Genomic DNA, 23,776 nt, shown 5'->3' with positions numbered 1-23,776 from the left:
CCTCCTCCCCCCTCCTCTCTGCCCCCTTCTCCTCCCCCCTCCTTCTCTCCCCCCCCCTCCTCTCTGGCCCCTTCTCCTCCCCCTCCTCTCCCCGACCCCTCCACTCTGCCCCCTTCTCCTCCCTCCCTCCTCTCCGGCCCCTTCTCCTCCCTTCCTCTCCCCCACCCCTCCTCAGCCCCCTTCTCCTCGCTCCCTCCTCTCTGCCCCCCCCTCCTCCTCGCCCCCTCCTCTCTGCCCCCTCCTCTCTTCCCCCTCCTCTCTCGCCCCCTCCTCCTCGCCCCCTCCTCCTCGCCCCCCTCCTCGCCCCCTCCTCCCCGCCCCCCCTCCTCCCGCCCCCTCCCCCCCCCCTCCTCCCCCCCCCTCCTCCCCGCCCCCTCCTCCCCCCCTCCTCTCTGCCCCCTCCTCCTCGCCCCCTCCTCTCTGCCCCCTCCTCCTCCCCCCCTCCTCTCTGCCCCCTCCTCTCCTCCCCCCCCTCCTCTCTGCCCCCTTCTCCTCCCCCCCTCCTCTCTGCCCCCTTCTCCTCCCCCCCTCCTCTCTGCCCCCTTCTCCCCCCCCCTCCTCTCTGCTGCCCCTCCCCTCCTCTCTGCTGCCCCTCCCTCCTCTCTGCTGCCCCTCCCCTCCTCTCTGCTGCTCCCCTCCCCTCCCCTCCTCTCTGCTGCCCCTCCCCTCCTCTCTGCTGCCCCTCCCCTCCTCTCTGCTGCCCCTCCCCTCCTCTCTGCTGCCCCTCCCCTCCTCTCTGCTGCCCCTCCCCTCCTCTCTGCTGCCCCTCCCCTCCTCTCTGCTGCCCTCCCCTCCTCTCTGCTGCCCCTCTCCCCTCTCTCTCTGCTGCCCCTCCCCTTCTCTTCTTGCCCCTCCCCTCCTCTCTGCTGCCCCTCCCCTCCTCTCTGCTGCCCCCCCCCTCCTCTCTGCCCTCCCCTCCTCTCTACCCTCCCCTCCTCTCTGCCCTCCCCTCCTCTCTACCCTCCCCCTCTCTCTCTCTGCTGCTGCCCCTCCCCTCCTCTCTGCTGCCCCTCCCTCCTCTCTGCTGCCCCTCCCCCCCCTCCTCTCTGCGCCCCCTCCCCTCCTCTCTGCTGCCCCTCCCCTCCTCTCTGCTGCCCCTCCCCTCCTCTCTGCTGCCCCTCCCCTCCTCTCTGCTGCCCCTCCCCTCCCCTCTGCTGCCCCTCCCCTCCTCTCTGCTGCCCCTCCCCTCCCCTCTGCTGCCCCTCCCCTCCCCTCCCCTGCTGGCCCCTCCCCTCTCTGCTGCCCTCCCCTCCTCTCTCTGCTGCCCCTCCCCTCCTTCTGCTGCCCCTCCCCTCCCCTCCTCTCTGCTGCCCCTCCCCTCCTCTCCTGCCCCTCCCCTCCTCTGCTGCCCCTCCCCTCCCCTCGCTGCCCCTCCCCCTCCTCTCGCTGCCCCTCCCCTCTGCTCTCCCCTCCCCTCCCCTCTCTGCCCCTCCCCCCCCTCCTCTCTGCTGCCCCTCCCCTCCCCTCCTCTCTGCTGCCCCTCCCCTCCCCCCTCTCTGCTGCCCCTCCCCTCCCCTCTGCTGCCCCTCCCCTCCCCTCCTCTCTGCTGCCCCTCCCCTCCCCTCCTCTCTGCTGCCCCTCCCCTCCTCCTCCTCTCTGCTGCCCCCTCCCCTCCCCTCCTCTCTGCTGCCCCCTCCCCTCCCCTCCTCTCTGCTGCCCCCCCCCCCTCCCCTCTCTGCTGCCCCCTCCCCTCCTCTCTGCTGCCCCCCTCCCCTCCTCTCTGCTGCCCCCTCCCCTCCTCTCTGCTGCCCCCTCTCCTCCTCTCTGCTGCCCCCTCTCCTCCTCCTCTCTGCTGCCCCCTCCCCTCCTCTCTGCTGCCCCCTCCCCTCCTCTCTGCTGCCCCCTCTCCTCCTCTCTGCTGCCCCCTCTCCTCCTCTCTGCTGCCCCCTCTCCTCCTCCTCTCTGCTGCCCCCTCTCCTCCTCCTCTCTGCTGCCCCCTCCTCCTCCTCCTCTCTGCTGCCCCTCCTCCTCCTCCTCTCTGCTGCCCCCCTCCTCCTCCTCCTCTCTGCTGCCCCCTCCTCCTCCTCCTCTCTGCTGCCCCCTCCTCCTCCTCTCCTCTCTGCTGCCCCCTCCTCCTCCTCCTCTCTGCTGCCCCCCTCCTCCTCTCTGCTGCCCCCTCCTCCTCCTCCTCCTGCTGCCCCCTCCCTCCTCCTCCTCTCTGCTGCCCCCTCCTCCTCCTCCTCCTCTCTGCTGCCCCCTCCTCCTCCTCCTCCTCTCTGCTGCCCCCCTCCTCCTCCTCCTCTCTGCTGCCCCCTCCTCCTCCTCCTCTCTGCTGCCCCCTCCTCCTCCTCCTCTCTGCTGCCCCCTCCTCCTCCTCTCTGCTGCCCCCTCCTCCTCCTCCTCCTCCTCCTCCTCCTCCGCCTCCCTCTGCGTGCCCCCCTCCTCCTCCTCCTCTCTGCTGCCCCCCTCCTCCTCTCTGCTGCCCCCCTCCTCCTCCTCCTCCTCTCTGCTGCCCCCTCCTCCTCCTCCTCCTCTCTGCTGCCCCCTCCTCCTCCTCCTCCTCTCTGCTGCCCCCTCCTCCTCCTCCTCCTCTCTGCTGCCCCCAAGGCCTCCCTCCTCCTCCTCCTCTCTGCTGCCCCCCCTCCTCCTCCTCCTCTCTGCTGCCCCCTCCTCCTCCTCCTCTCTGCTGCCCCCTCCTCCCCTCTCTGCTGCCCCCTCTTCCTCCTCCTCTCTGCTGCCCCCTCTCCTCCTCCTCTCTGCTGCCCCCTCCTCCTCTCTCTGCGTGCCCCCTCCGCCTCCTCCTCCTCCCCTCGCTGCCCCCTCCTCCTCCTCTCTGCTGCCCCCCTCCTCCTCCTCCTCTCTGCTGCCCCCCTCCTCCTCCTCCTCTCTGCTGCCCCCCTCCTCCTCCTCCTCTCTGCTGCCCCCTCCTCCTCCTCCTCTCTGCTGCCCCCTCCTCCTCCTCTCTGCTGCCCCCCTCCTCCTCCTCCCTCCCTCCTCTCTGCTGCCCCCTCCTCCTCCTCCCCCCTCCTCCTCCTCCCCCCTCCTCCTCCTCCCCCCTCCTCCTCCTCCCCCCTCCTCCTCCTCCCCCCTCCCCCTCCTCGTCTGTCTGTCTCCCTCTGCTCTTCGCCTCTACTCTCCTCCTCTCACCTCAATCCTCCAGTGGTTCCATCCAACTGACACTGAAGCGGCGCGAGACATTCACTTCCGGGACGTGTTCGCCAAACCCACCAATCAGCCAGGGCTCCAACCGGCCAGCCAACCTTTCAACCGGAAGTGGATGTATTTAATGCAATTAAAATACTCTTTGTGGTAAAGGTTCAAAATTAATCCGAACTGTGTTCACATAATGCCAATAAATTTGAAAAGTAACCCGCAGAGCGAAATGACAATGCGGCAATAACACGGTGAAGGATAGGCTAGCCGGGCAGTGATTGCCTGGGCCAATGGGGTGGCTGGGATTGAGGGAGTGAGACTAATGTGCTGGGCCGGGTTGGTGCAAGGCGCCCGGAGCTGCGGAGGGAGCGGTGTTGTTGGTTATTGTTTTACTGAGTCACCGTGCCCGTTCAGACAGATGGGATTTGTTGGGAGCATTGGCGAGTGACCGAAGGAGGAGTAAATCCGGGCTGTGATCGAGGAGCCGAGCGAGTGTCGGGTGTTAAAGGTATGCGGAGGCCCGTGGTGGCTGGAGGTTAACTGGGATGAACCTGCAGTGTAGCGGAGGGAGGACTGTCTCCTCAAAATGGAACAGCCTTAGGATGAACTCGGGGCCCCTCTTCAACCCTACGCGTTACACGTACATCTGATTTGAGTCCCGTTATATTTTAGACTACTTACTGAACAATATTTCTGAAAGTTAGACGCTCAATATATCCTCTGACATTGTACGAGCAATAATTGTCGAGTTCCCTGTCTCTTTATTAGGTTTTGATTTAAATGACGTTTTTCGCTGTATATTAATAGACCTGTTTAATAGAGCAGATTTATCGTGTTCATTTGTAGTTTAGTGTTGCATAAACTTTGATTCTTAACCACTGTTTTATAATGAATTAATTAATTGACATATTGTTTCTATATGACATGGGGATTCCTAGAGCTTTGCTGGTATAGCCATTTTAAAATTAAATCCAGTGACCTTGGTAAAGTCGCCATAGGATCGGTGACCATAGTCTGCTTTCCCCTCTGAGGGGAGACTTGACTGTTGGTGGTTTAACCTGAGGATCACCACATCTCAGGTGAGGGGCAAGGTTGAGAAGGTGGGCCTTCATAAATAACAGCAGACGGTACGGGAATTAGACCCGCACTGGGGGCATTGCTCTGCACCACGAACCAGCTGTCTGGCCGACTGAGTTAAACTGGCCTCCAGCATAACCATAGAATCATACAACGACTACTTGCAATTATATAGTACCTTTAGCTGAGTAAAACATCCACAGGGGCATCCCAGCAGCCATAATGAAACATAAGTTGACACCCAGTCACATAAGGAAGCATTAAGACAGTTGAGCAAAAATCTGGTTGAAAAAGTAACTTTTTAAGGGTTGTCTTCAAGAAGAAGAGAGGGGTGATATTAAGGAAGGAAATTCTAGAGCTTGTGGCTGAAGCAGTTCAAGGGTCGGCTGCCAATGTTAAAGCAAATTGGGGTTGTGCAACAGGTTAGAATAGGAGGAATGCTGCTATCTCAGTTTTAAGGCAAGAGGAGGTTACAGAGGTAAGGTGATGTGAGACCATGGAGGGTTTTGAAAGCAGTTGTGAGAACATTACATCACAGGAGGCAGCCAATCAGCTATCCAGTTGGTCTCACTTCACTTTTACATAACTCCTTTTCTTTTTGAAGTACACCTGCTTGATCTATGATGCTTCAACTCTGATTTTCTTTAACCATGTGATCAGTTAGGCTGTTAATGGCTCACTTTCAGTCTTCGTATTTTCTTGCAGTGTAAACCATTGAGCTTCACCCTAGGTTTAGTACTTTACAGATTTCCTCACCCTAGGGTTAGTACTGTCCAGGTTAAGTGCAACTTGATTTTTTTTCGTATCTGATATTGCAAATGACATTTACTTGAAAGTATCATGAAAAACAATGCTTCATTATCAATCAGTGTTGCCTACTTTAATGGCATGAGTTTAATTGAATGACCTGTCAAATTTGCGTAAATATATTTAGTTTGTTAATGATCTAATGTATGCCTATTTTACTTTTACAGTGCTTATTGAGAAAAATACTTGAAACATATGGCCTAGTGGATGGTGGCACAGTGGATGGTGGCACAATGAGTGGGGAGCCTGATGCGCTAGCAGTAGTAAATCAGCTGCAAGATTTAGCATCTGATCCCTTAAACAGGCGAGCGATTGTTCAGGATCAGGGATGTCTTCCTGGATTGATCCTGTTCCTAGACCACTCAAATCCTCAAGTTGTTTACTCTGCGTTATTGGTAAGTGTACCTGCTCAATGTATTTTGATATTCAAAATTAATTACTGATAGAAATTAAGCACCTACCCAAAATTATTGTGTATGTTACCTTATCAACTATTTATAATTGATTCATAACTGTTGCTAATTCAGAGCTTTATTAGCATGAGAGCAAAAATCAAAAGGAATTGTTGGATGTTGTCACTTTTAAGCACTCTGAAATTAGTTAAAAGTTTATAACTGGATTATCTATTAGTTTCAGTAAATATCAGCTCTCTTTTGTGACAGGAACAGTTCCTTGGTAGTACAGAATGTGAATAGTCTCTCTTTTCAGCATTAGGTTGCTGAAGCATTCTGGCTTGCACTCATCAGGCCAAATGCAAGAGTGTCAAATTTCAAACGATCACAGCGATTTATACTGCAGGAGAAAAGGGTGCTGATTGGTTGGCAAGTCAATTCCGACTGGCTGAGGCGTTGTCATGGAGAAAGCAAGCTCTCCAAACTCCTGGGTAATTGAAAGAAGGTGTAAGGCTTGAACATATTCCTTTTTGCAGAGAACAAGTTCCTGCATATGAATGTATGTCACTTCAAGCAAGAGTAAATAAGCCACATTACAAGCTTGACTGATTATGTTAAATTGTTTTTTTTTAAGCACATTAAGCATCGTTCAACAGTACAAATTATACTCCATCGTCCTGTGCAAAACCCAAAACAAAATGGCCACTGTTTAAATGTGATTCCACAATTGAACAGTCTTAAACTGTCTCTTCTCAAAGGACAAGAACAATCACAACTTCTCTAGTCTCTACACATGACTGAAATCTTTCATCCTAGTTACAATTCTGGTAAATCTCCTGAGCACCCTCCTGAAAGCCTTTTCATTCTTCCCAAAGTCTAATCTTGGAAATAGACACAAGGCACTAGCTGAAGCCCTATCAGTGTTTATAAATATTTGCCATTACTTTCATTCTTTTGTATTTTTGGTTTGTATTTCTAAAGTCAGGTAACCTGAATGCTTTTTCAAATGACCTCTGTCATTTTTTATTGATTTGAGTATTCAGAGGAATTTGGGTGTTCTTGTAGCTAAAAGTCACAACAAACAATTTGGAAGGCAAATGGCATGTTAACCGTTATTGCAAAGAGGTGAGAGTATTAGAGAAAGGAAATATTGGTACATTATACATTTAGACATGACACACCTGAAGTACTGAGCATTATTTCAGTAAGGCGTTTGATAAGGTTCCCCACGGTAGGCTATTGCAGAAAATAAGGAAGTATGGAATTGAAGGTGATTTAGCGGTTTGGATCAGTAATTGGCTAGCTGAAAGAAGACAGAGGGTGGTGGTTGATGGCAAATGTTCATCCTGGAGTTCAGTTACTAGTGGTGTACCGCAAGGATCTGTTTTGGGGCCACTGCTGTTTGTCATTTTTATAAATGACCTGGAAGAGGGTGTAGAAGGATGGGTTAGTAAATTTGCAGATGACACGAAGGTCGGTGGAGTTGTGGATAGTGCTGAAGGATGTTATAGGATACAGAGGGACATAGATAAGCTGCAGAGCTGGGCTGAGAGGTGGCAGATGGAGTTTAATGCGGAAAAGTGTGAGGTGGTTCACTTTGGAAGGAGTAACAGGAATGCAGAGTACTGGGCTAATGGCAAGATTCTTGGTAGTGTAGATGAACAGAGAGATCTCGGCATCCAGGTACATAAATCCTTGAAAGTTGCCACCCAGGTTAATAGGGCTGTTAAGAAGGCATATGGTGTGCTAGCCTTTATAAGCAGGGGGATTGAGTTTCGGAACCACAGGGTCATGCTGCAGCTGTACATAACTCTGGTGCGGCCACACCTGGAGTACTGCGTGCAGTTCTGGTCACCACATTATAGGAAGGATGTGGAAGCTTTGGAAAGGGTTCAGAGGAGATTTACTAGGATGTTGCCTGGTATGGAGGGAAGGTCTTACGAGGAAAGGCTCAGGGAATTGAGGTTGTTTTCGTTAGAGAGGAGAAGGCTGAGAGGTGACTTAATAGAGACATATAAGATAGTCAGAGGGTTAGATAGGGTGGACAGTGAGAGTCTTTTTCCTCGGATGGTGATGACCAACACGAGGGGACATAGCTTTAAATTGAGGGGTGAGAGATATAGGACAGATGTCAGAGGCAGTTTCTTTACTCAGAGAGTAGTAGGGGTGTGGAACGCCCTGCCTGCAACAGTAGTAGACTCGCCAACTTTAAGGGCATTTAAGTGGTCACTGGATAGACATATGGATGAAAATGGAATAGTGTAGGTCAGATAGGCTTCAGATGGTTTCACAGGTCGGCGCAACATCGAGGGCCGAAGGGCCCGTACTGCGCTGTAGTGTTCTATGTTCTATGTTCTATTATTGATCTCCTTACCTAAGGAATGACATGCTTGTTTTGGAAGGAATACTGTTGCTCGTTATGCTTTCTCTTTAATTGCTCTGTTTTAATAACCTTTGCTCTAGAGTCGCCAGGTATCTTTCTGATACCACCATGAGGTTCAAGGCCAAGAGCTGATCAATAACTCAATAACACCAGTTAGTAAGTTTCAAATCAATACACATTTATTATACACACAGTCAATCACTACTCATGCATAAACTCTAATTACTAAACTATCACTGCTACTAAAAGCCTATACTTAGCTTTGAGTGGCCCACCCACCAGGTCAGAAGAACAATGGCCTTTGTCCGGTTCTGATTCTGCTGGCTTCAAACTGGTACGGAATAGTAGCTAGGAGCGTCTATCTCGTAGCTTGCGTTGACTTGAGACTTACTTGGTTGATGCAGCTGCTAGGCAGGTGTCTCCTCGCTGAGAGCCACGGTCAAGAGTTATTTAAGAGCTGCCAAGAGAGCGAACTGAACTTGGGGACGCTATCTTATGGGTCCCAGGGGTTTCGCGCCCTTTTGGGCAGACCCCGGACTTGGTCCCAATTAATTGGACCAGGTTCCAATCGTTCTCATCGATTTTCTCCAATACTGGAGTTGTTCCCTGATCGTTGGGCGGGCCCTATGTGTCCGTTGGCCTGACTTTGTCCTAGCTGGCGCCGGGGAGTCTGGTTTGGTCCCGATTGATTCAATGTTTCTGATTGTTTCTGGGGATCGCTCATTAGTATGTAGATGGCTATTAGTTTTGGTTCTGTCTGGGTTCTGCAAATCTTAACACACAGGAAACCTTGCACCTGCTTGTTTTCCTTGTAGCTGGCCAATTTTCCCTGTACTCTATGCGGGCATCCATTTTGGAGTCGGGATGTGGCCACCCCAGGTGGCTACATTCCCTCCTTGTGATCCTCAACGCGAAGCGTGAAGGATCACATTACTGCGATGTCTTCATTCCCTGACCCAGCGGGCACTCATGATTAGACTCTAATCTGACCCTAACTATGCAATAAATTTTTAACTAAACAATTTTACATACACATCATCAAAACCCTATGGGGCGCTATGTCATTAAGGACATGCATTACAAAACAAAAAAACTGGAACCTCTAACTATCCTCAATAAACTACTCTCACTTAAATCATTCAAAACATACTAACTTCCTAACTGTACAAATAGCAGCATTCAAATTTTCCTCTGGTTTGGCAGTCAAACCCAGAGTTTTACAATCCTTTAGTCACAAATGAACACATTTCTTTAATTACAAATGAAGACGCACAAACAAAACAAATGTTCTTTATTCCATGTCAAGGGGTTCGGGGGCTTGGTGGAAACCGAAAATAGGGGATCTTATTCTGTATACCGGGGTGCGAGAGCGGTAGGCTCTCCTTCGCCATTTCTTCATGCCAATAGTCTCCACGATGCTGCAGAGTATTGCCAATGCTAGAAGTGCTTCGACCACATATGAAAGGGAATACCATGTGATAAATGTATCACACCATGTTGGGCTACTGTTGGTTGCTACTGGGCTCTGTGTACTATGGGGGAGTGAATCATTGACGGCCTGTGGGGTGGGGGTGAGGGGGTTCGCGATCGCGCGCAACCAAATGGATACGATGATCCCTACAACAAAGATGGAGGTCGTCTTCATCTTCTCTTCTCTCTTCTCTTCTTGTCCTGGAGCTTCTGGAATTCTGTGAATACAAGCATAACATCTGTTATTATCTTGATTAAGATCTCGTGTGTTTGTCTGTCTGTCCTTTAGTGCCAATTACCCTTTATAATTGGTCACCATCTGTGACTCCCTCATTTTAAAAAAAAAACGAATTTCAGGACCAGACATTCTTGAAAAGTACTGAAACAGTGCGAGCCGTCTTGCAGCCTGTGCGGGTTACCATCCCAATGTTTGAGGATGTAAATAGCATGAGGGGAAGCAACCGAAGGGTTACCTTAAAACAAAAACTTTTGAAACAAAAGAGCCAAAATGAGGTGCGTATGGGCCGCGGCGGGTAAGAATTGGATGGGATCCCCGGGTAGGGCGGGCTGTGCTCTACCCGAGCTTAGCTGACCAGAGGGGGGGGTCCAGAGTCGGGGTGGGGGTAAGTGCCGTTTCTCCACTGCCTAAGTAACCGGCAAGAACGGGCAAGAATGTAGTCATCGTGGTGGGTTGCAGTAATGCCTCTACCGTCGAATCGGAAGAGCAATTATGAGATCGTCTCTGGCAAGTTCTCAGTGGTTTCGGCTGATAAGCCTGCTGGCAAGTTCTCATAGGTTTCTGCGGACAAATTTGGCGTGGGGCTGTGGAAGGCTGTTTAAATGCAAACAAAGAACATTTGACAAACACAAACAAACATGCAACGAATATCGTGCAGGTTCCATCAGAAAGGGCACCTTTGCGGGCATCCATTTTGGAGTCGGGATGTGGCCACCCCAGGTGGCTACAATGCAAAAAGTTCACTTCCTGGTATAGTTCTTGATATGAGAGGACTGTCCTATGAGGCGAGTTTTAGAGTAGAACATGCTATATTCTCCTGGCACTTAGAAGAATGAATAGTGATCTAATTGAAACATATACAATTTGTCAAATGGCTGGACATGGTATTATGCTGAATGGCTGTTTCCTTGCATGCAGCATCTAGAATTAGGGAACAGAATCTCAGGATAAGGAGTCAGCCGTTTTGGACTGAGCCAAAATTGAAATATCTTGTAGCTTTAAGTTAAAGTTAAATTAAAGAACTTCTAAGATTAACTCACAGAAAGATGACATTTTGCTGGTAAACAATTTCAGTTTACCAGGTACAGAAGAAATTTTAGATACGCTGTCAAAGTACCAATTCTTTCTATATACCTTTGTACTAAGTTGCTTATGTGACTAATGGCAGAGGAGTAAGATGAAATATGTGCTTTGACCAAAGACTAATATGAGGGTGAAGCAGCAAGATAAGAGTATGCAGGTGAGCAAGATTCCTATTGACTCCACCGCCAGCTGGTAGCATCTCTGCGCTCAGTTGAGCAGGAAAAGGCAGAGCAATGTGCTGTGATTAAAATTAAATTATTGATGTGGTAAAGAAACATAGTGGCAAAATTGTTTTGCATGATAGTGCCCCATGACTCAGAACAGTAAAACAAAATCTGCTTGTTCAAATACCAGGTGCCTGCAAAATATTTTCTTATTGTGTATTTTCTATTTTACAAAATATTATATTAATTATTTTGAATATTATGGAGAAAGGGGAGGAGGCATATATTTCCTTTATTTTCCATTTCTTCCCAGCTACAACCACCGCCACCCTAAACTTCAAAGAATCTCAGAACTTCTACAGTGCCAGGAATTAGTTAAAATTTAGAAATGGCACTCAAATTGGTCATGATTGATTTATTTAATTAACCTTTATTTAGCCAGGTAAGTGAATTGAGAACCAATTCTCTTTTACAATAATGACCTGGCCAAGAGGCTAATGCTGCAATACAGAAATTACACACCATTACAACTCATTTGTCATGCTAAATCCACCATCAATAAATCAGGCACATAAACAGGAACTCATCTAAATTACAAAAACAGTAAATGCTGGATAATCTCAGCTAGTCTGACAGTATGTGGAGAGAGAACGGAGCAAACGATTCGAGTCTGAATGACAAACAATCATCCTTCTGCAAAATATTAGCTCCATTCTTTCTCCACTAACTGTCAGGCCTGTTGCGATTATCTGACATTTTCTGTTTTATTTCAGATTTCAGCGTCCGCAGCAATTTGCTTTCAGCTCATCTATATTGTCTGACCACCTCAATTGAATTCTAAATAAATAATTTAATTACATTTTTCTTGTCACTGTTCTTTCATATTTACATGAATTTCTGTGCTATCACGTAATGGGATGGAGAACAATAGAATGGAACACAAAATAAATCCCCACACAGTTGCAATTGAAAAGGATGCAAACTCTTGTCAACAACAGGACAAGCAATGAACAAAAGTGTAGCAAATCTAAATGCATGACAGATAGACCATATGCACGCTAATATAAATATTTCCATTCTTGGTAGTCTAACAGATGCCGTAAATTGCATTTCATCAGCAAAATGGTTGGCCGTTCTGTCAAAATTTGCAACATTACACAATGAAGAAAAAAATCTCAAACTATCCATATTAGGAATGAAGCACAATTTGATCTCTACTGTAATCTCCACAATATTTAGGAGTGCATGTGTACAGCAAAATATATTGGAAGCATCAAATAAATTTGTTGAAATAAAATGTAAAGAGGCAGAAAACAGGGAAGTTCACATGATGAAAATGGAGATGAAATACTTTACTGTGGTACAGCATAGAATCATTGCACTGTACTGTCAGGGCGAACTGTAATCACATCACATTCTATTGTGGCAGACAGACATGATGAGAATAGCAAACTTTACTTCACTATTAAATCTGCTCTTGCAAGTAGGAATCTTTAAGGTATTTCAGTTGATTTATTGCAAAGTTGTTTATCTAAAATTGTGGTTTGGATGATTCTGCTATTTAGCTGATAAGCCAGCCTATCCCTTAAATGCTTCCTCTGCATAAATTGTATAAACATGAAACCCAAATAGTTGTGACTACTTTAAAACTCTTGAGGTAAATCACAATTTTGACAAGGTTAGTTTTTGTTCTTTTCAAGATTGCTTTGCATCTGTAACTGACTAATTTTATTCCATGAGAAGGTAGATAAATCCGTTATCGTGGTTCATTAACATTGAGAAATATGCCACACTCTAGTTTGACTATAGGTTGTGATTATCCTGCAGCATGGAAAGGCTTATTAAAAATCCTGACCTACCTCCTGAGTAGAATTCCATCCATATTGCTTGTGAGTACAGAGATTAGTCAGATAACTGTGATATTTCTAACAACTTAGAAGTATAGATGCCAAAGTCCACATTCAGAACTATTATGATCCCAGGTTAAAGTCCAACAGGTTTGTTTCGAATCACTAGGTTTCGGAGCACTGCATCTTCCTCCGGTTCCTTCACCTAGTGATTCGAAACAAACATGTTGGATTTTAAACTGATGTTGTAAGACTTCTTACTGTGCTGATTATGATGTGATTGCTATTTAATCTGATATGTACATTATTTGGATTGTGGTAAACTCAAAACTGCTCTAATTTCTGATCTTGTCAGCAACTCTGGAGTGAGTTGCTCTGTTTTTCACATGCGCTGTAGTAATTTTGGTAGTCTAAAACAGTTTTCTTCAAACTTTTTTCCCGGGGACCCATTTTTACCAATGCGGCCGACCTTCGGGACCAACGCGGCCGACCTGAGCGACCCACCATTTTCTCTTACCTTCTTTGCTGCTGATAAGAATGGAGGAAATGGCTTTGGGTCCCTTTGGCCCTCATACACGCTCCTCCAATGGAACCTGTTGGATGAAGGTGAAGCCTTCCTGTGTCGGAAAGTTTGGAGTTTCCATCCGTCCATGGTTCTGCATTTTTTTCCTGTAAAATTTTATCAAATAAACCCCCCCCCCGATCTTGTAAAAAAAAATGAATAAAATAAATGAAAAAAATAAAAATTAAATGAATAAAACCCCCCCGAACTTGTAAAAAAATAAAATGAATAAAACAAATATACTAATTTTATGGAGCAAAGTTGTGCAGAAAGAAATGATACCATTTATGTTCTCCTAATTGGATTCCTCAGTTATTGTCAAATGTTGTTTTTCCTATTGTCAGTGATGACTAATGCAGCTATGTTATTTTTTTCCACTTCTGCACCTCAGGCTCTACGCTACCTGGCAGAATGTCGTTCCAGCAGAGAGAAAATGAAAAGTGAACTAGGCATGATGCTGAGCTTACAAAATGTGATCCAGAAGTAAGTCTGTATTACTCTGTATGTTTTAAAGCTGAGAACTGCATCTTCCTTCCTTTTATATTAAAGATTCCATCCATTCTTGACCTTTTTCAAAGGAGCTTTTTGAATAGACTTATTAAGGATCTGATTTCTTGTGTTCCCATGAAAATCTTTTGGATTGCTATGTTGGAAAAAGATAAGGCATCACTGGAGGGGATCAAAGCAAAGTGGGAGCAAGAGCTGGGAGAGGTTATAGAGGAGGGGGTCTGGTGTGAGGTGCTCCGGAGAGTTAATGCCTCCACCTCGTGTGCGAGGTTGGGGCTGATATAGCTGAAGGTGGTGTAGAGGGCACACCTCATGAGGGCGAGGATGAGCCGATTCTTTGAAGGGGTAGAAGATGTGTGTGAACGTTGCTGGGGGGGGCCCACTAATCACATTCATATGTTTTGATCCTGTCCAAAGCTTGGGGAGTACTGGAAGGAGGTGTTTAGGGTAATTTCCAAAGTGGTGCATGTGAAACTGGACCCGGGTCCCCAGGAAGCCATATTCGGGGTGTCGGACCAGCCAGGGTTGGAAACTGGTGCGGAGGCAGATATTATAGCCTTCGCCTCGTTGATCGCCCGAAGGCGGATCCTGTTGGGATGGAGAGCGGCCTCTCCACCCTGTGCCCTGGCGTGGCGAGGGGACCTGTTGGAATACTTGACTCTTGAGAAGGTTAAGTTCGAACTGAGGGGAAGATCGGAGGGGTTCTACAATTCATGGGCACTATTTATTATGCACTTTCAAGAACTGGATAACATCAAACATTAGTTGGGGGGGGGATGGGTGGGTGGGTGGGTTGAGGGGGAGGGGGGCTATGTATGTTAAAGATGGCTATGGGTAATCCCTGATTCCTTTTTTGTCATTTGTTTATGTTAACATGCGGGCTGATGTCTGGGCATGGTGGGTGAATGGGGTCGTTGTTATTGTTATGGGGTTTGAGATATTTGTTGTTGGTGGGTGTAAATTCGGGAGAAAAATTGTGAAAAAGGAGGAAAATAAAAATATTGTTTAAAAAATCTTTTGGATTTTGGTGTCCTTTTACTCCTCAGAGGTGAGTAGTGCATCGTTTGATGACCAAACTTGCACTCTTGAGCATAAATTACCAATATCATATACTCAATATTGATTAGGAGATATTGTGTAACGCCATGAGTAATTCATCAAGTTATGGGGAATCCATGACTGTTTTGACATTGAAACACCACACATTGCAGGTAAATGTTTTTTAAAAAATAATTTTTATTCAAATTTTTCAACAACAAATTTTCTCCCAACAGTAAAATAAACAGAGTATAAAAATAAACAGGAAAACACCTCCCACCCCCCCCCCCCCCCCCCCCCATACAAAGCAATAAATTAATAACAATACAAAAAGTAAAAAAGTAGCAGACAAACAGTCGCCAAAACAACCCCCCTTAACAGATCCCTAACTGTCTCCCCTTCACAAACCCCGTTTGGTCCTCGTGTATGACCATCGGGACCACATCTTCCACCCTCCTGGACAGTATCTTGGCCAACAACTTTGCATCCACGTTGAGGAACGAGATTGGCCTATAAGACCCACATTGGAGGGGGTCCTTATCCCGCTTCAGGATTAGTCAGATTATTGCTCTACACATTGTTGGGGACAAAGCCCCCCCCCCCCCCCCCCCCCCCCCCCCCCCCCCCCCCCCCCCCCCCCCCCCCCCCCCCCCCCCCCCCGCCCTTGCCTCATTCAGGGTCCTCACAAGCAGCAGGCACAGCAGATCTGAGAATTTCTTGTAAAACGCCACCGGGAACCCATCAGGCCCCGGTGCTTTCCCGGTCTGCATGCTCCCCAGCGCCTCCATCAGCTCCTCCACCTAGATTGGGGCCCCCAGACCCTCCACCCGCTCATCCTCCACTCTTGGGAACTCCAGTTTATCCAGAAAGCGGTCCATCCCGCCCACCTCCTAGGGGGCACCGACCGGTACAGCCCCTCATAAAAGGATCTGAACACCCCATTAATAGCCCTACCACTCCGCACCAGGTTTCCTCCTGCATCTGTGGCTCCCCCTATCTCTCTCGCTGCCTCCCGCTTCCGGAGTGGTGGGCCAGCATCCGGCTTGCCTTCTCCCCGTACTCATACACCGCCCCCTGCGCCCTCCTCCACTGCGCCTTCGCCTTTCGGGTGGTCAGTATGTCGAACTCCGCTTGGAGACTGCGACGCTTCCTCAAAAGCCCCTCCTCCGGGACATCCGCATACCTCCTGTCCACCCGTACCATTTATTCCACCAACCTCTCCCTCTCAGCCCTCTCCCCTCTCCCTGTGCGCCCGAATTGATATCAGCTCCCCTCTAACCACCGCCTTCAGCACTTCCCAGACCACCAAAACTTGCACCTCCCTGTTGTCGTTGGCTTCCAAATACCCCTCTATGCTCCTACGGACCCGCCCACATACCTCCTCCTCTGCCAGCAGCCCCACATCTAACCTCCACAGCGAGCGCTGATCCTTCCCCTCCCCCAACTCCAGGTCCACCGAGTGCGGGGCATGGTCAGATATGGCTATCGCCGAATACTCCGCCCCCACCACTCTCGAGATTAGCCCTGCTGAGGACAAAAAAGTCAATCCGGGAATAAGCCTTGTGGACATGGGAGAAAAAGGAAAGCTCCCTACCCCCCGGCCTCAAAAACCTCCAAGGGTCTACCCCTCCCATCTGATCCATGAACCCCCTCAGCACTGAGGCCGCCGCCGGCCTCTTGCCCGTCCTTGACCTCGAACGATCCAGGGCTGGGTCCAACACGGTGTTAAAATCCCCTCCCAAGATCAAGCCGCCCATCTCCAGGTCTGGGATTCAGCTCAGCATTCGCCGCATGAAGCCCGCATCGTCCAAGTTGGGGGCGTACACATTAACCAGAACCACCCGTTCCCCTTGAAGCCTACCACTCACGATTACGTATCTCCCTGCACTGTCCGCCACCACACTCGACGCCACAAATGACGAGCTCTTGCCAACTAAAATTGCCACCCCTCGATTCTTCGCATCTAGCCCCGAGTGAAATACCTGTCCAACCCAACCTCGTCTCAGTCTCACCTGGTCCACCACCTTAAGGTGCGTCTCCTGAAACATGGCCACGTCCGCACCCAGCCCCTTCAGATGCGCCAGGACCCGGGACCGCTTGACCGGTCCATTCAGCCCCCTCACATTCCACGTGACCAGCCAAATCTGGGGGGGGGCCTTCCCCCTCCCTCTGCGCCGGTCAGCCATAGCTCTCCCTCGGCTCTCCACGTGCCCGCAGAACTCCCCAGGCCCGTTCCCCACGGTGGCGGACCCCCATCACCAGCAGTTCCCCTTCGGCCCCTGCAGCAGCAACCCGGTATTCCCCCCCCCCCCCCCCCCCCCAAAACTAGCTGCGTAACCCCCTCCATTGTACTTCCGTAAGTCAGCCGACTCCTGCTGACCCCGGCTGCTGTCGCCATCCCAACGACACCCCTCCCCCCCCGATGCAACAAAGCACCCCCCCCCCCCCCACGCAATGCCGGCCCTGCCTACTGCTCCATCCCGAACCCCGACCCAGCGCGGGAAAAGACGGGCACATGACCCAACCGGACCGTGAAACCGCTCCCCAACCCTCCACCCGTGAAAAAAGAACAAAAAAAGCACCCAAGTAAACAAATAACAGTCCCAAAAATCGAAAAAGCAGAACAGCAAAAAGGCATCATCAAATACCATCATTAAAAGCAAAAGGAGGACAAGGCCTCCGGTCCACGTACATCATTCGCCAGCCCCCAGTCCTCAATTCGAGTCCAGCTTCTCTGCCTGGACAAAAGCCCAGGCCTCCTCCAGAGAGTCGAAATAGAGCTGGCGGTCTTTATACGTGACCCAGAGGGTGCCGGCTACAACAGGCCAAACTTCTCTCCCTTCTTGTGAAGCACTGCCTTCGTCCGATTAAAACCAGCCCTTCTCTTTGCCACCTCCGCACTCCAGTCCTGATAGATCCTGATCTCCGCGTTCTCCCACTTACTACTTCTCTCCTTCGCCCATCTCAGCACACACTCAGGTTCGACGAAGCGGTGGAAACGGACCAGCATAGCCCGAGGCGGCTCGTTTGGCCTGGGTTTCCTCAGCAGCACTCTATGGGCACCCTCCAGCTCCAAGGGTCCCTGGAACGACCCCACGCCCAATAGCGAGTTCAGCATCATAGCCACATAGGCCCCCAAATCTGAACCTTCCAGCCCCTCCGGGAGGCCCAGAATCTGCAGGTTTTTCCGACGGGAGCAGTTCTCCATCTGCTCCATCCTCGCTAACCACTTCTTGTGGAGTGCCTCGTGCGACTCCACCTTCACTACCAGGCCCAGGAGTTCATCCTTGCTCTCCGAGGCCTTCTGCCGTAGCTCTCGGATCTCCGCACCCTGAGCCGCCTGAGTCGCCGTGAGCTTGTCCAGCGAGGCCTTAAACGGTTCCAGAATCTCGGCATTCAGCCCTCTGAAGCAGCGATGGAGCAGCTCCTGCTGCTCCTGCGCCCACTGCTGCCGGTTCCCCGCCCGCCGCCATCTTGCTTTTCCTGCTTCGCACCTTTCTCTGCTCCAAAGCCGATTTTTTGACCGCTCCGCTCCTGGTCCAGTCCATCCACCTGCAGATAATCTTAGTGGAAGTGTTCCCATACGGGGAAAAGTCCAACCAGCACCGTTACGGGCCCTTAAAAGAGCCCAAAAGACCGAAAATAGCGGGAGCTACCGAACGTGCGGCTTAGCTCCGCATCACCGCAACCGGAAGCCAGGTGAATGTTGATGGTTTTATAATATATTTATAGCAGTAATTTATGTAAGAGTGTTTAATGGATTATGCTACCCCACATACCAATTTTAATATGCAATAGATTTCATTTTTTAAAAACTTGTTTTTGGGATGACTGCACTGGCAACTATTGCTAATTCCTACCTCTTCTTTAGAAAGGGTTGGTGAGCCACCCCCTTGAACAGTTACAGTCCATCTGGTCTAAGTACACTCACAATGTTGTAATGGAGTTTCAGGATTTTGTCCCAGTGACTGAAGTAACCACAATGTAATTCCAAATCGGGATGGAATGCAAAGGAGAACTTGCAGGTGGTGGTGTTCCCATGAGTTTGCCATTACCCTTCTAGGATTTTATTCTTTCATGAGACATGGACACTTCTGACTAGACCAGCATTTTCATTACCTATGAAGTGTTGGTAGTAAGCCACTGCCTTGATCTGCCGCAGTATAGGTGGGGTAGGTATACCCACATTGCTGTTAGGGAGTCAGTTCTAGGATTATGACCCAGTGACAGTGAAGGAATGGCTATAAATTGTGTTCCCGTGCATCTGCTGCCCTGGTCCTTCAAGGTGATAGAAATTGCAAATTTAGAAGGTGCTGTCAAAGGAGCCTGAGTGCCTCTTGTAGATGGTATATACTGTTGCCAGTGTGTGCAAGTGGTGAATTAATTGAAGGTGGTGGATGGGGTAATCAAGTGGGCTGCTTTGTCCAGAATAATGTCGAGCTTCTTGAGTTGTTAAGCTGTGTACATCCAGGCAAGTGGATAATATTCCATCACACTCGTGATTTGTACCTTGGACAGGCTTTGGGGAGTCAGGATGTGAGTTACTAGCCATTGCCCTGTTATTGTAGCCACAACATTTATATAGCTGGTCAAATTCCGTTTCTGGTCAATTGTAATTTTGGTGGGGGATTCAGTGGTGGTAAAACCATTGGATGTCAAGGAAAGATGGTTAGATTCTCTCTTGTTGAAGATAGCGGTTGTCTGGCATATGTGGCGCAAATGTCACTTGCCACTGATCAGCCAAGCCTAAATGCGATCTAGATCTTACTGCATGTGACCCTGGATTGCTTCAGTATCTGAGGCGTTGTGAATAGCACTGAACACTGCAATCATCAATGAATATCCCAGCCTCTTATGCTTAAAGGAAGGTCACTAGTATGTTAACAGTATCTGACTTTTCTAAACTTGTTTTAAATTCATTCAAAAGATTTGACTTTTCATATAATTACTTTTCAGAACAACAACGCCTGGTGAAACTAAGTTTTTGGCAAATGAAGTGTATGAAATTTTGCAGACATCAAGCAGCGAAGATTCTGGCTATACAAATGATCACAACTCCCATAGGCGCAAGCCACAGTTTTTTTTGGGAAGCACTAACAAACGTGCAAAAACAGTAACTCTGCAGATAGATGGTTTGGATGATGCGGTAAGAAATCCTATCCATGTAAACTATTTCCTTTTATTTTTAATTGAGGTTTGGGAATACATTTTTCAGCTGTGAAGAGTTTTCCATGGGTGTAGGTAGTAATATTTTGTCAGGGCAATGAGCATTATTCAATTTTAATTGTTTTGTAAAATTTATTTTAAAACTTGCGCTGTGACTGTGCAAAGTCGCCTCAAGTACTAATCATGCAACAAGTCTCGGCATTGTTTGTGTGGCTTTGTTCATGTATGAGAATGGAAAACTGGACCCCTTTATTAGTTCAGGTTTTACATGACAAAGTGGTTGTGGTTATCAACAGTAAATAAACAAGCAGGACTCTTGAACTGCTGGAAACCTAAGTGATGGTTTTACTTCTGTCCCTAAAGTGAATGCAACTAAATTGCTCCCTTCTGAATCCATGATGACTGATATTTACTCATTTGTTATCTTGAAAGTTTACCTATTAACCTATCTAGAAGTACTATCTCACTTATATCAAAGTCACTAATTTCCACTGGGTTAACTCTGGGAAGTGAATTGCTCAAGTCTCCCCTTGTAACCAATCATATTTTTACTGTCCTGTGCCTGACCGCTCTTCAAAACTCTTCGCTCCCCGCCCCCATCTCTCATGTTTGAAGAACTGAAGGAACCTCTTACTGATATATTTTGCATCTACTGCAATACTTAAAGTCACGCTTTGCAATTGATCACCTTTTTTTAAAAATGTAGAGGACCCAATTATTTTTTCCAATTATGGGGCAATTTAGCGTGGCCAATCCACCTATCATGCACATCTTTGGGTTGTGGGGGTGAAACCCACGCAGACACTGGGAGAATGTGCAAACTCCACACGGATAGGGACCCAGGGCTGGGATTCGAACCTGGGTCCTCAGCGCTGTAGGCAGTAATGCTAACCACTGTGCCACCGTGATGCCCTTTCATCACCTTTTTTACATGTAGCTATAGAAAACATTAATTCTTATGAACTCCATCCAGTTTTCCCTGCAGGATTTAAAGTTGTAAACTCAAAATTATGTTTGCTCCAAGTTAATCCTTGAAAAATTCCACTTGAGCTCCTGAGGTATTGAACAACCATCCCCCAGTTAATTTGCTTAAATTATGCATTCACATGTATATGAAATGAGACCTTTTTTATTGCTGTAGAATCAGCACTTGGTTTGTGGTTTATCTGTATCCTAGATTCCAAAACATCATTTTGCTTTAGAGAGGGCGTTGAAAGGATTTCCGAGAATGGTTCCAGGGATGAGGGACATCAGTTATGTGGATAGATTGGAGAACCAGAGGCTATTTTCCTTAGGCAATGGCAGGTTGAGAAGAGATTTGATTAAGGTGTTCAAAATCAATAATGGCCTACACAAGCAGGTAGAGAGAAATTTTCTGCATTGGTGAAAGGATCGTGAGACAGGGGGCACCAATTTAAGGTGAATGCCACAAAAACCAATGGCGACAAGAGGGCATGATTAGGATCTGTAATGCACAGTTTGGGACTGTGGTGGAGGCAGATTCAATTGTGGCTTTCAAAAGGTTGATGTCTAATGAGAAAAATGAGCAGGATCTGGGGAAAGGGTGGGGAGTGGGATTAACTGAATTTCTCTTGCATACGATGGGCTGAATGATTTCCTATGCTGTAACCAGGCCATGATTCTATCTGGTCACTATGCCCTCACAAGTACAATCACATCTATTTTCTGGGTGTTTGAATCATTCATGAATATCAGGACAAGAGGAGCACAACCTTTAATAGATGGGTTAAGAAAGAATCATGCAATTGGAGCTCAAAACCAGGGGGGCATGGTGGCGCAGTTATTAGCACTGATACCTCACAGTGCTGAGGACCTGGGTTTGATCCTGGCCCCAGGTCACTGTCTGTGGGATTTTCACATTCTTCCCTTGTCTGCGTGGGTCTCACCCCTACAACCCAAAGATGTGCAGGGCAGTTGATTGGCCACGCTAAATTGCCCCTTAATTGGAAAAAAGAAAGAATTGGGCACTCTAAATTCTTTTTGTTAAATGGAACTCAAAACCATTTAGGTTTTCTCAATTTACATTAGGCTAATGCATCTGTCTTCGGTGATTGGCAAGTTATAATCAAAGCGTATCTGTCTACCTAAAATATATGTATAAAGCATGTCCATAGAGCATTATACCAAATTGTTTATGGGGGGAATATAGAACATAGAGAAATACAGCACACAACAGGCCCTTCGGCCCACGATGTTGTGCCGAACGTTTGTCCTAGGTTAATCATAGATCATAGAATTTTGGACACTAAGGGCAATTTATCATGGCCAATCCACCCAATCTGCATATCTTTGGACTGTGGGAGGAAACCGGAGCACCCGGAGGGAACCCACGCACACATGGGGAGGATGTGACCCAAGACAGTGACCCAAGCCGAAATCGAACCTGGGACCCTGGAGCTGTGAAGCAATTGTGCTATCCACAATGCTACCGCTGCCCTTAAGAACAAATTAATCTACACTCCATTATTCTACCATAATCCATGTAACTATCCAATAGCCGCTTGAAGGTCCCTAATGTTTCCGACTCAACTACTTCCGCAGGCAGTGCATTCCATGCCCCCACTACTCTCTGGGTAAAGAACCTACCTCTGACATCCCCCCAATATCTTCCACCATTCACCTTAAACTTATGTCCCCTTGTAATGGTTTGTTCTACCCGGGGAAAACGTCTGTCTACTCTATCTATCCCCCTGATCATCTTATAAACCTCTATCATGTCGTCCCTCACCCTTCTCCGTTCTAATGAGAAAAGGCCTAGCACCCTCAACCTTTCCTCCATAAGACCTACTCTCCATTCCAGATAACATCCTGGTAAATCTCCTTTGCACCTTTTCCAAAGCTTCCACATCCTTCCTAAAATGAGGTGACCAGAACTGCACACAGTACTCCAAATGTGGCCTTACCAAGGTTTTGTCCAGCTGCATCATCACCTCACGGCTCTTAAATTCAATCCCTCTGCTAATGAACGCTAGCACACCATAGTCCTTCTTCACAGCTCTATCCACTTGAGTGGCAACTTTCAAAGATCTATGAACATAGACCTCAAGATCTCTCTGCATCCTATCTATGTCTCTTTGCAGTCGACGATAGCCCTCCTCACTATCCACAACTCCACCAATCTTCGTATCATCTGTTAAATTTACTGACCCACCCTTCAACTCCCTCATCCAAGTCATTAATGAAAATCACAAACAGCAGAGGACCCAGAACTGATCCCTGCGGTATGCCACTGGTAACTGGGCTCCAGGCTGAATATTTGCCATCCACCACCACTCTCTGATTTCTATCGGTTAGCCAGTTCGTTATCCAACTGGCCAAATTTCCCACTATCCCATGCCTCCTTACTTTCTGCATACAAGTCAAAATTACAAAAGACTCTTCTGTTTAGCAATGTTTTGGTGTAGCTACAGCATAAGAGGGGCATTGCGCCGCTTTTGTCCCATGAAATTTGGAAATGATTGATTTACACTGATCTTAACACCAAAAATCTTGGCATGTACAAGTTTCAACTATTTGTGCTGTTTCTGAAACCACTCAGTAACAGCTCCTTCCTGTGATTAAAAATTTACTTTTGAATTTCATACATTAAAAAAATAATGTGCTTGTGTTGATTTAAACAGGAAAAATGTATGTGCAGCAAAACTCAGTCACCTAATATCAGGTGATTGACCCGGCTTTGATGACATTTTCTTTGACGTTTTAATGCTGATCTGTACTTAACTAAAGTGTTAGTCTCAGTGAGCACAGGGATAATGAGTGAACGGGACTGGTGTGAGCTAGAATGCACGCAACAGAGTTTTGGATGATCTCAAGTTTACAGAGGGTGGAGGGCAGCACGGTGGCGCTGTGGGTTAGCCCTGCTGCCTCTCTGCGCCGAGGTCCCGGGTTCGATCCTGGCTCTGGGTCACTGTCCTTGTGGAGTTTGCAC

At 48.1% G+C, this 23,776-nt stretch overlaps 2 protein-coding genes across 2 annotated transcripts in view; one reads left to right on the top strand and one right to left on the bottom strand.

Moving 5' to 3' along the window:
* The window catches only part of mtfr1 (mitochondrial fission regulator 1), a 38,796-nt gene extending 35,573 nt beyond the window's left edge, over positions 1-3,223 (bottom strand). Inside the window, 1 exon segment of the mRNA XM_038809486.1 lies at positions 3,088-3,223. The gene's annotated coding sequence lies outside the window, so the exon portion shown is untranslated.
* Positions 3,224-3,372: 149 nt separating this feature from the next.
* The window catches only part of armc1 (armadillo repeat containing 1), a 50,472-nt gene continuing 30,068 nt past the window's right edge, over positions 3,373-23,776 (top strand). Inside the window, exons 1-4 of the mRNA XM_038809487.1 lie at positions 3,373-3,601; positions 5,145-5,372; positions 13,508-13,599; positions 19,618-19,807. Of these exons, the coding sequence (XP_038665415.1) occupies positions 5,211-5,372; positions 13,508-13,599; positions 19,618-19,807 (444 nt within the window). The 5' untranslated portion in view covers positions 3,373-3,601; positions 5,145-5,210. The remainder of the gene's footprint in view (positions 3,602-5,144; positions 5,373-13,507; positions 13,600-19,617; positions 19,808-23,776) is intronic.

The sequence above is a fragment of the Scyliorhinus canicula genome, chromosome 10 (assembly GCF_902713615.1).
Source record: "Scyliorhinus canicula chromosome 10, sScyCan1.1, whole genome shotgun sequence".
In the NCBI taxonomy this organism is placed as follows: domain Eukaryota; kingdom Metazoa; phylum Chordata; class Chondrichthyes; order Carcharhiniformes; family Scyliorhinidae; genus Scyliorhinus; species Scyliorhinus canicula.
Note: the sequence above shows the minus strand (reverse complement) of the source record. Positions and strands in the feature narration are given on the sequence as shown.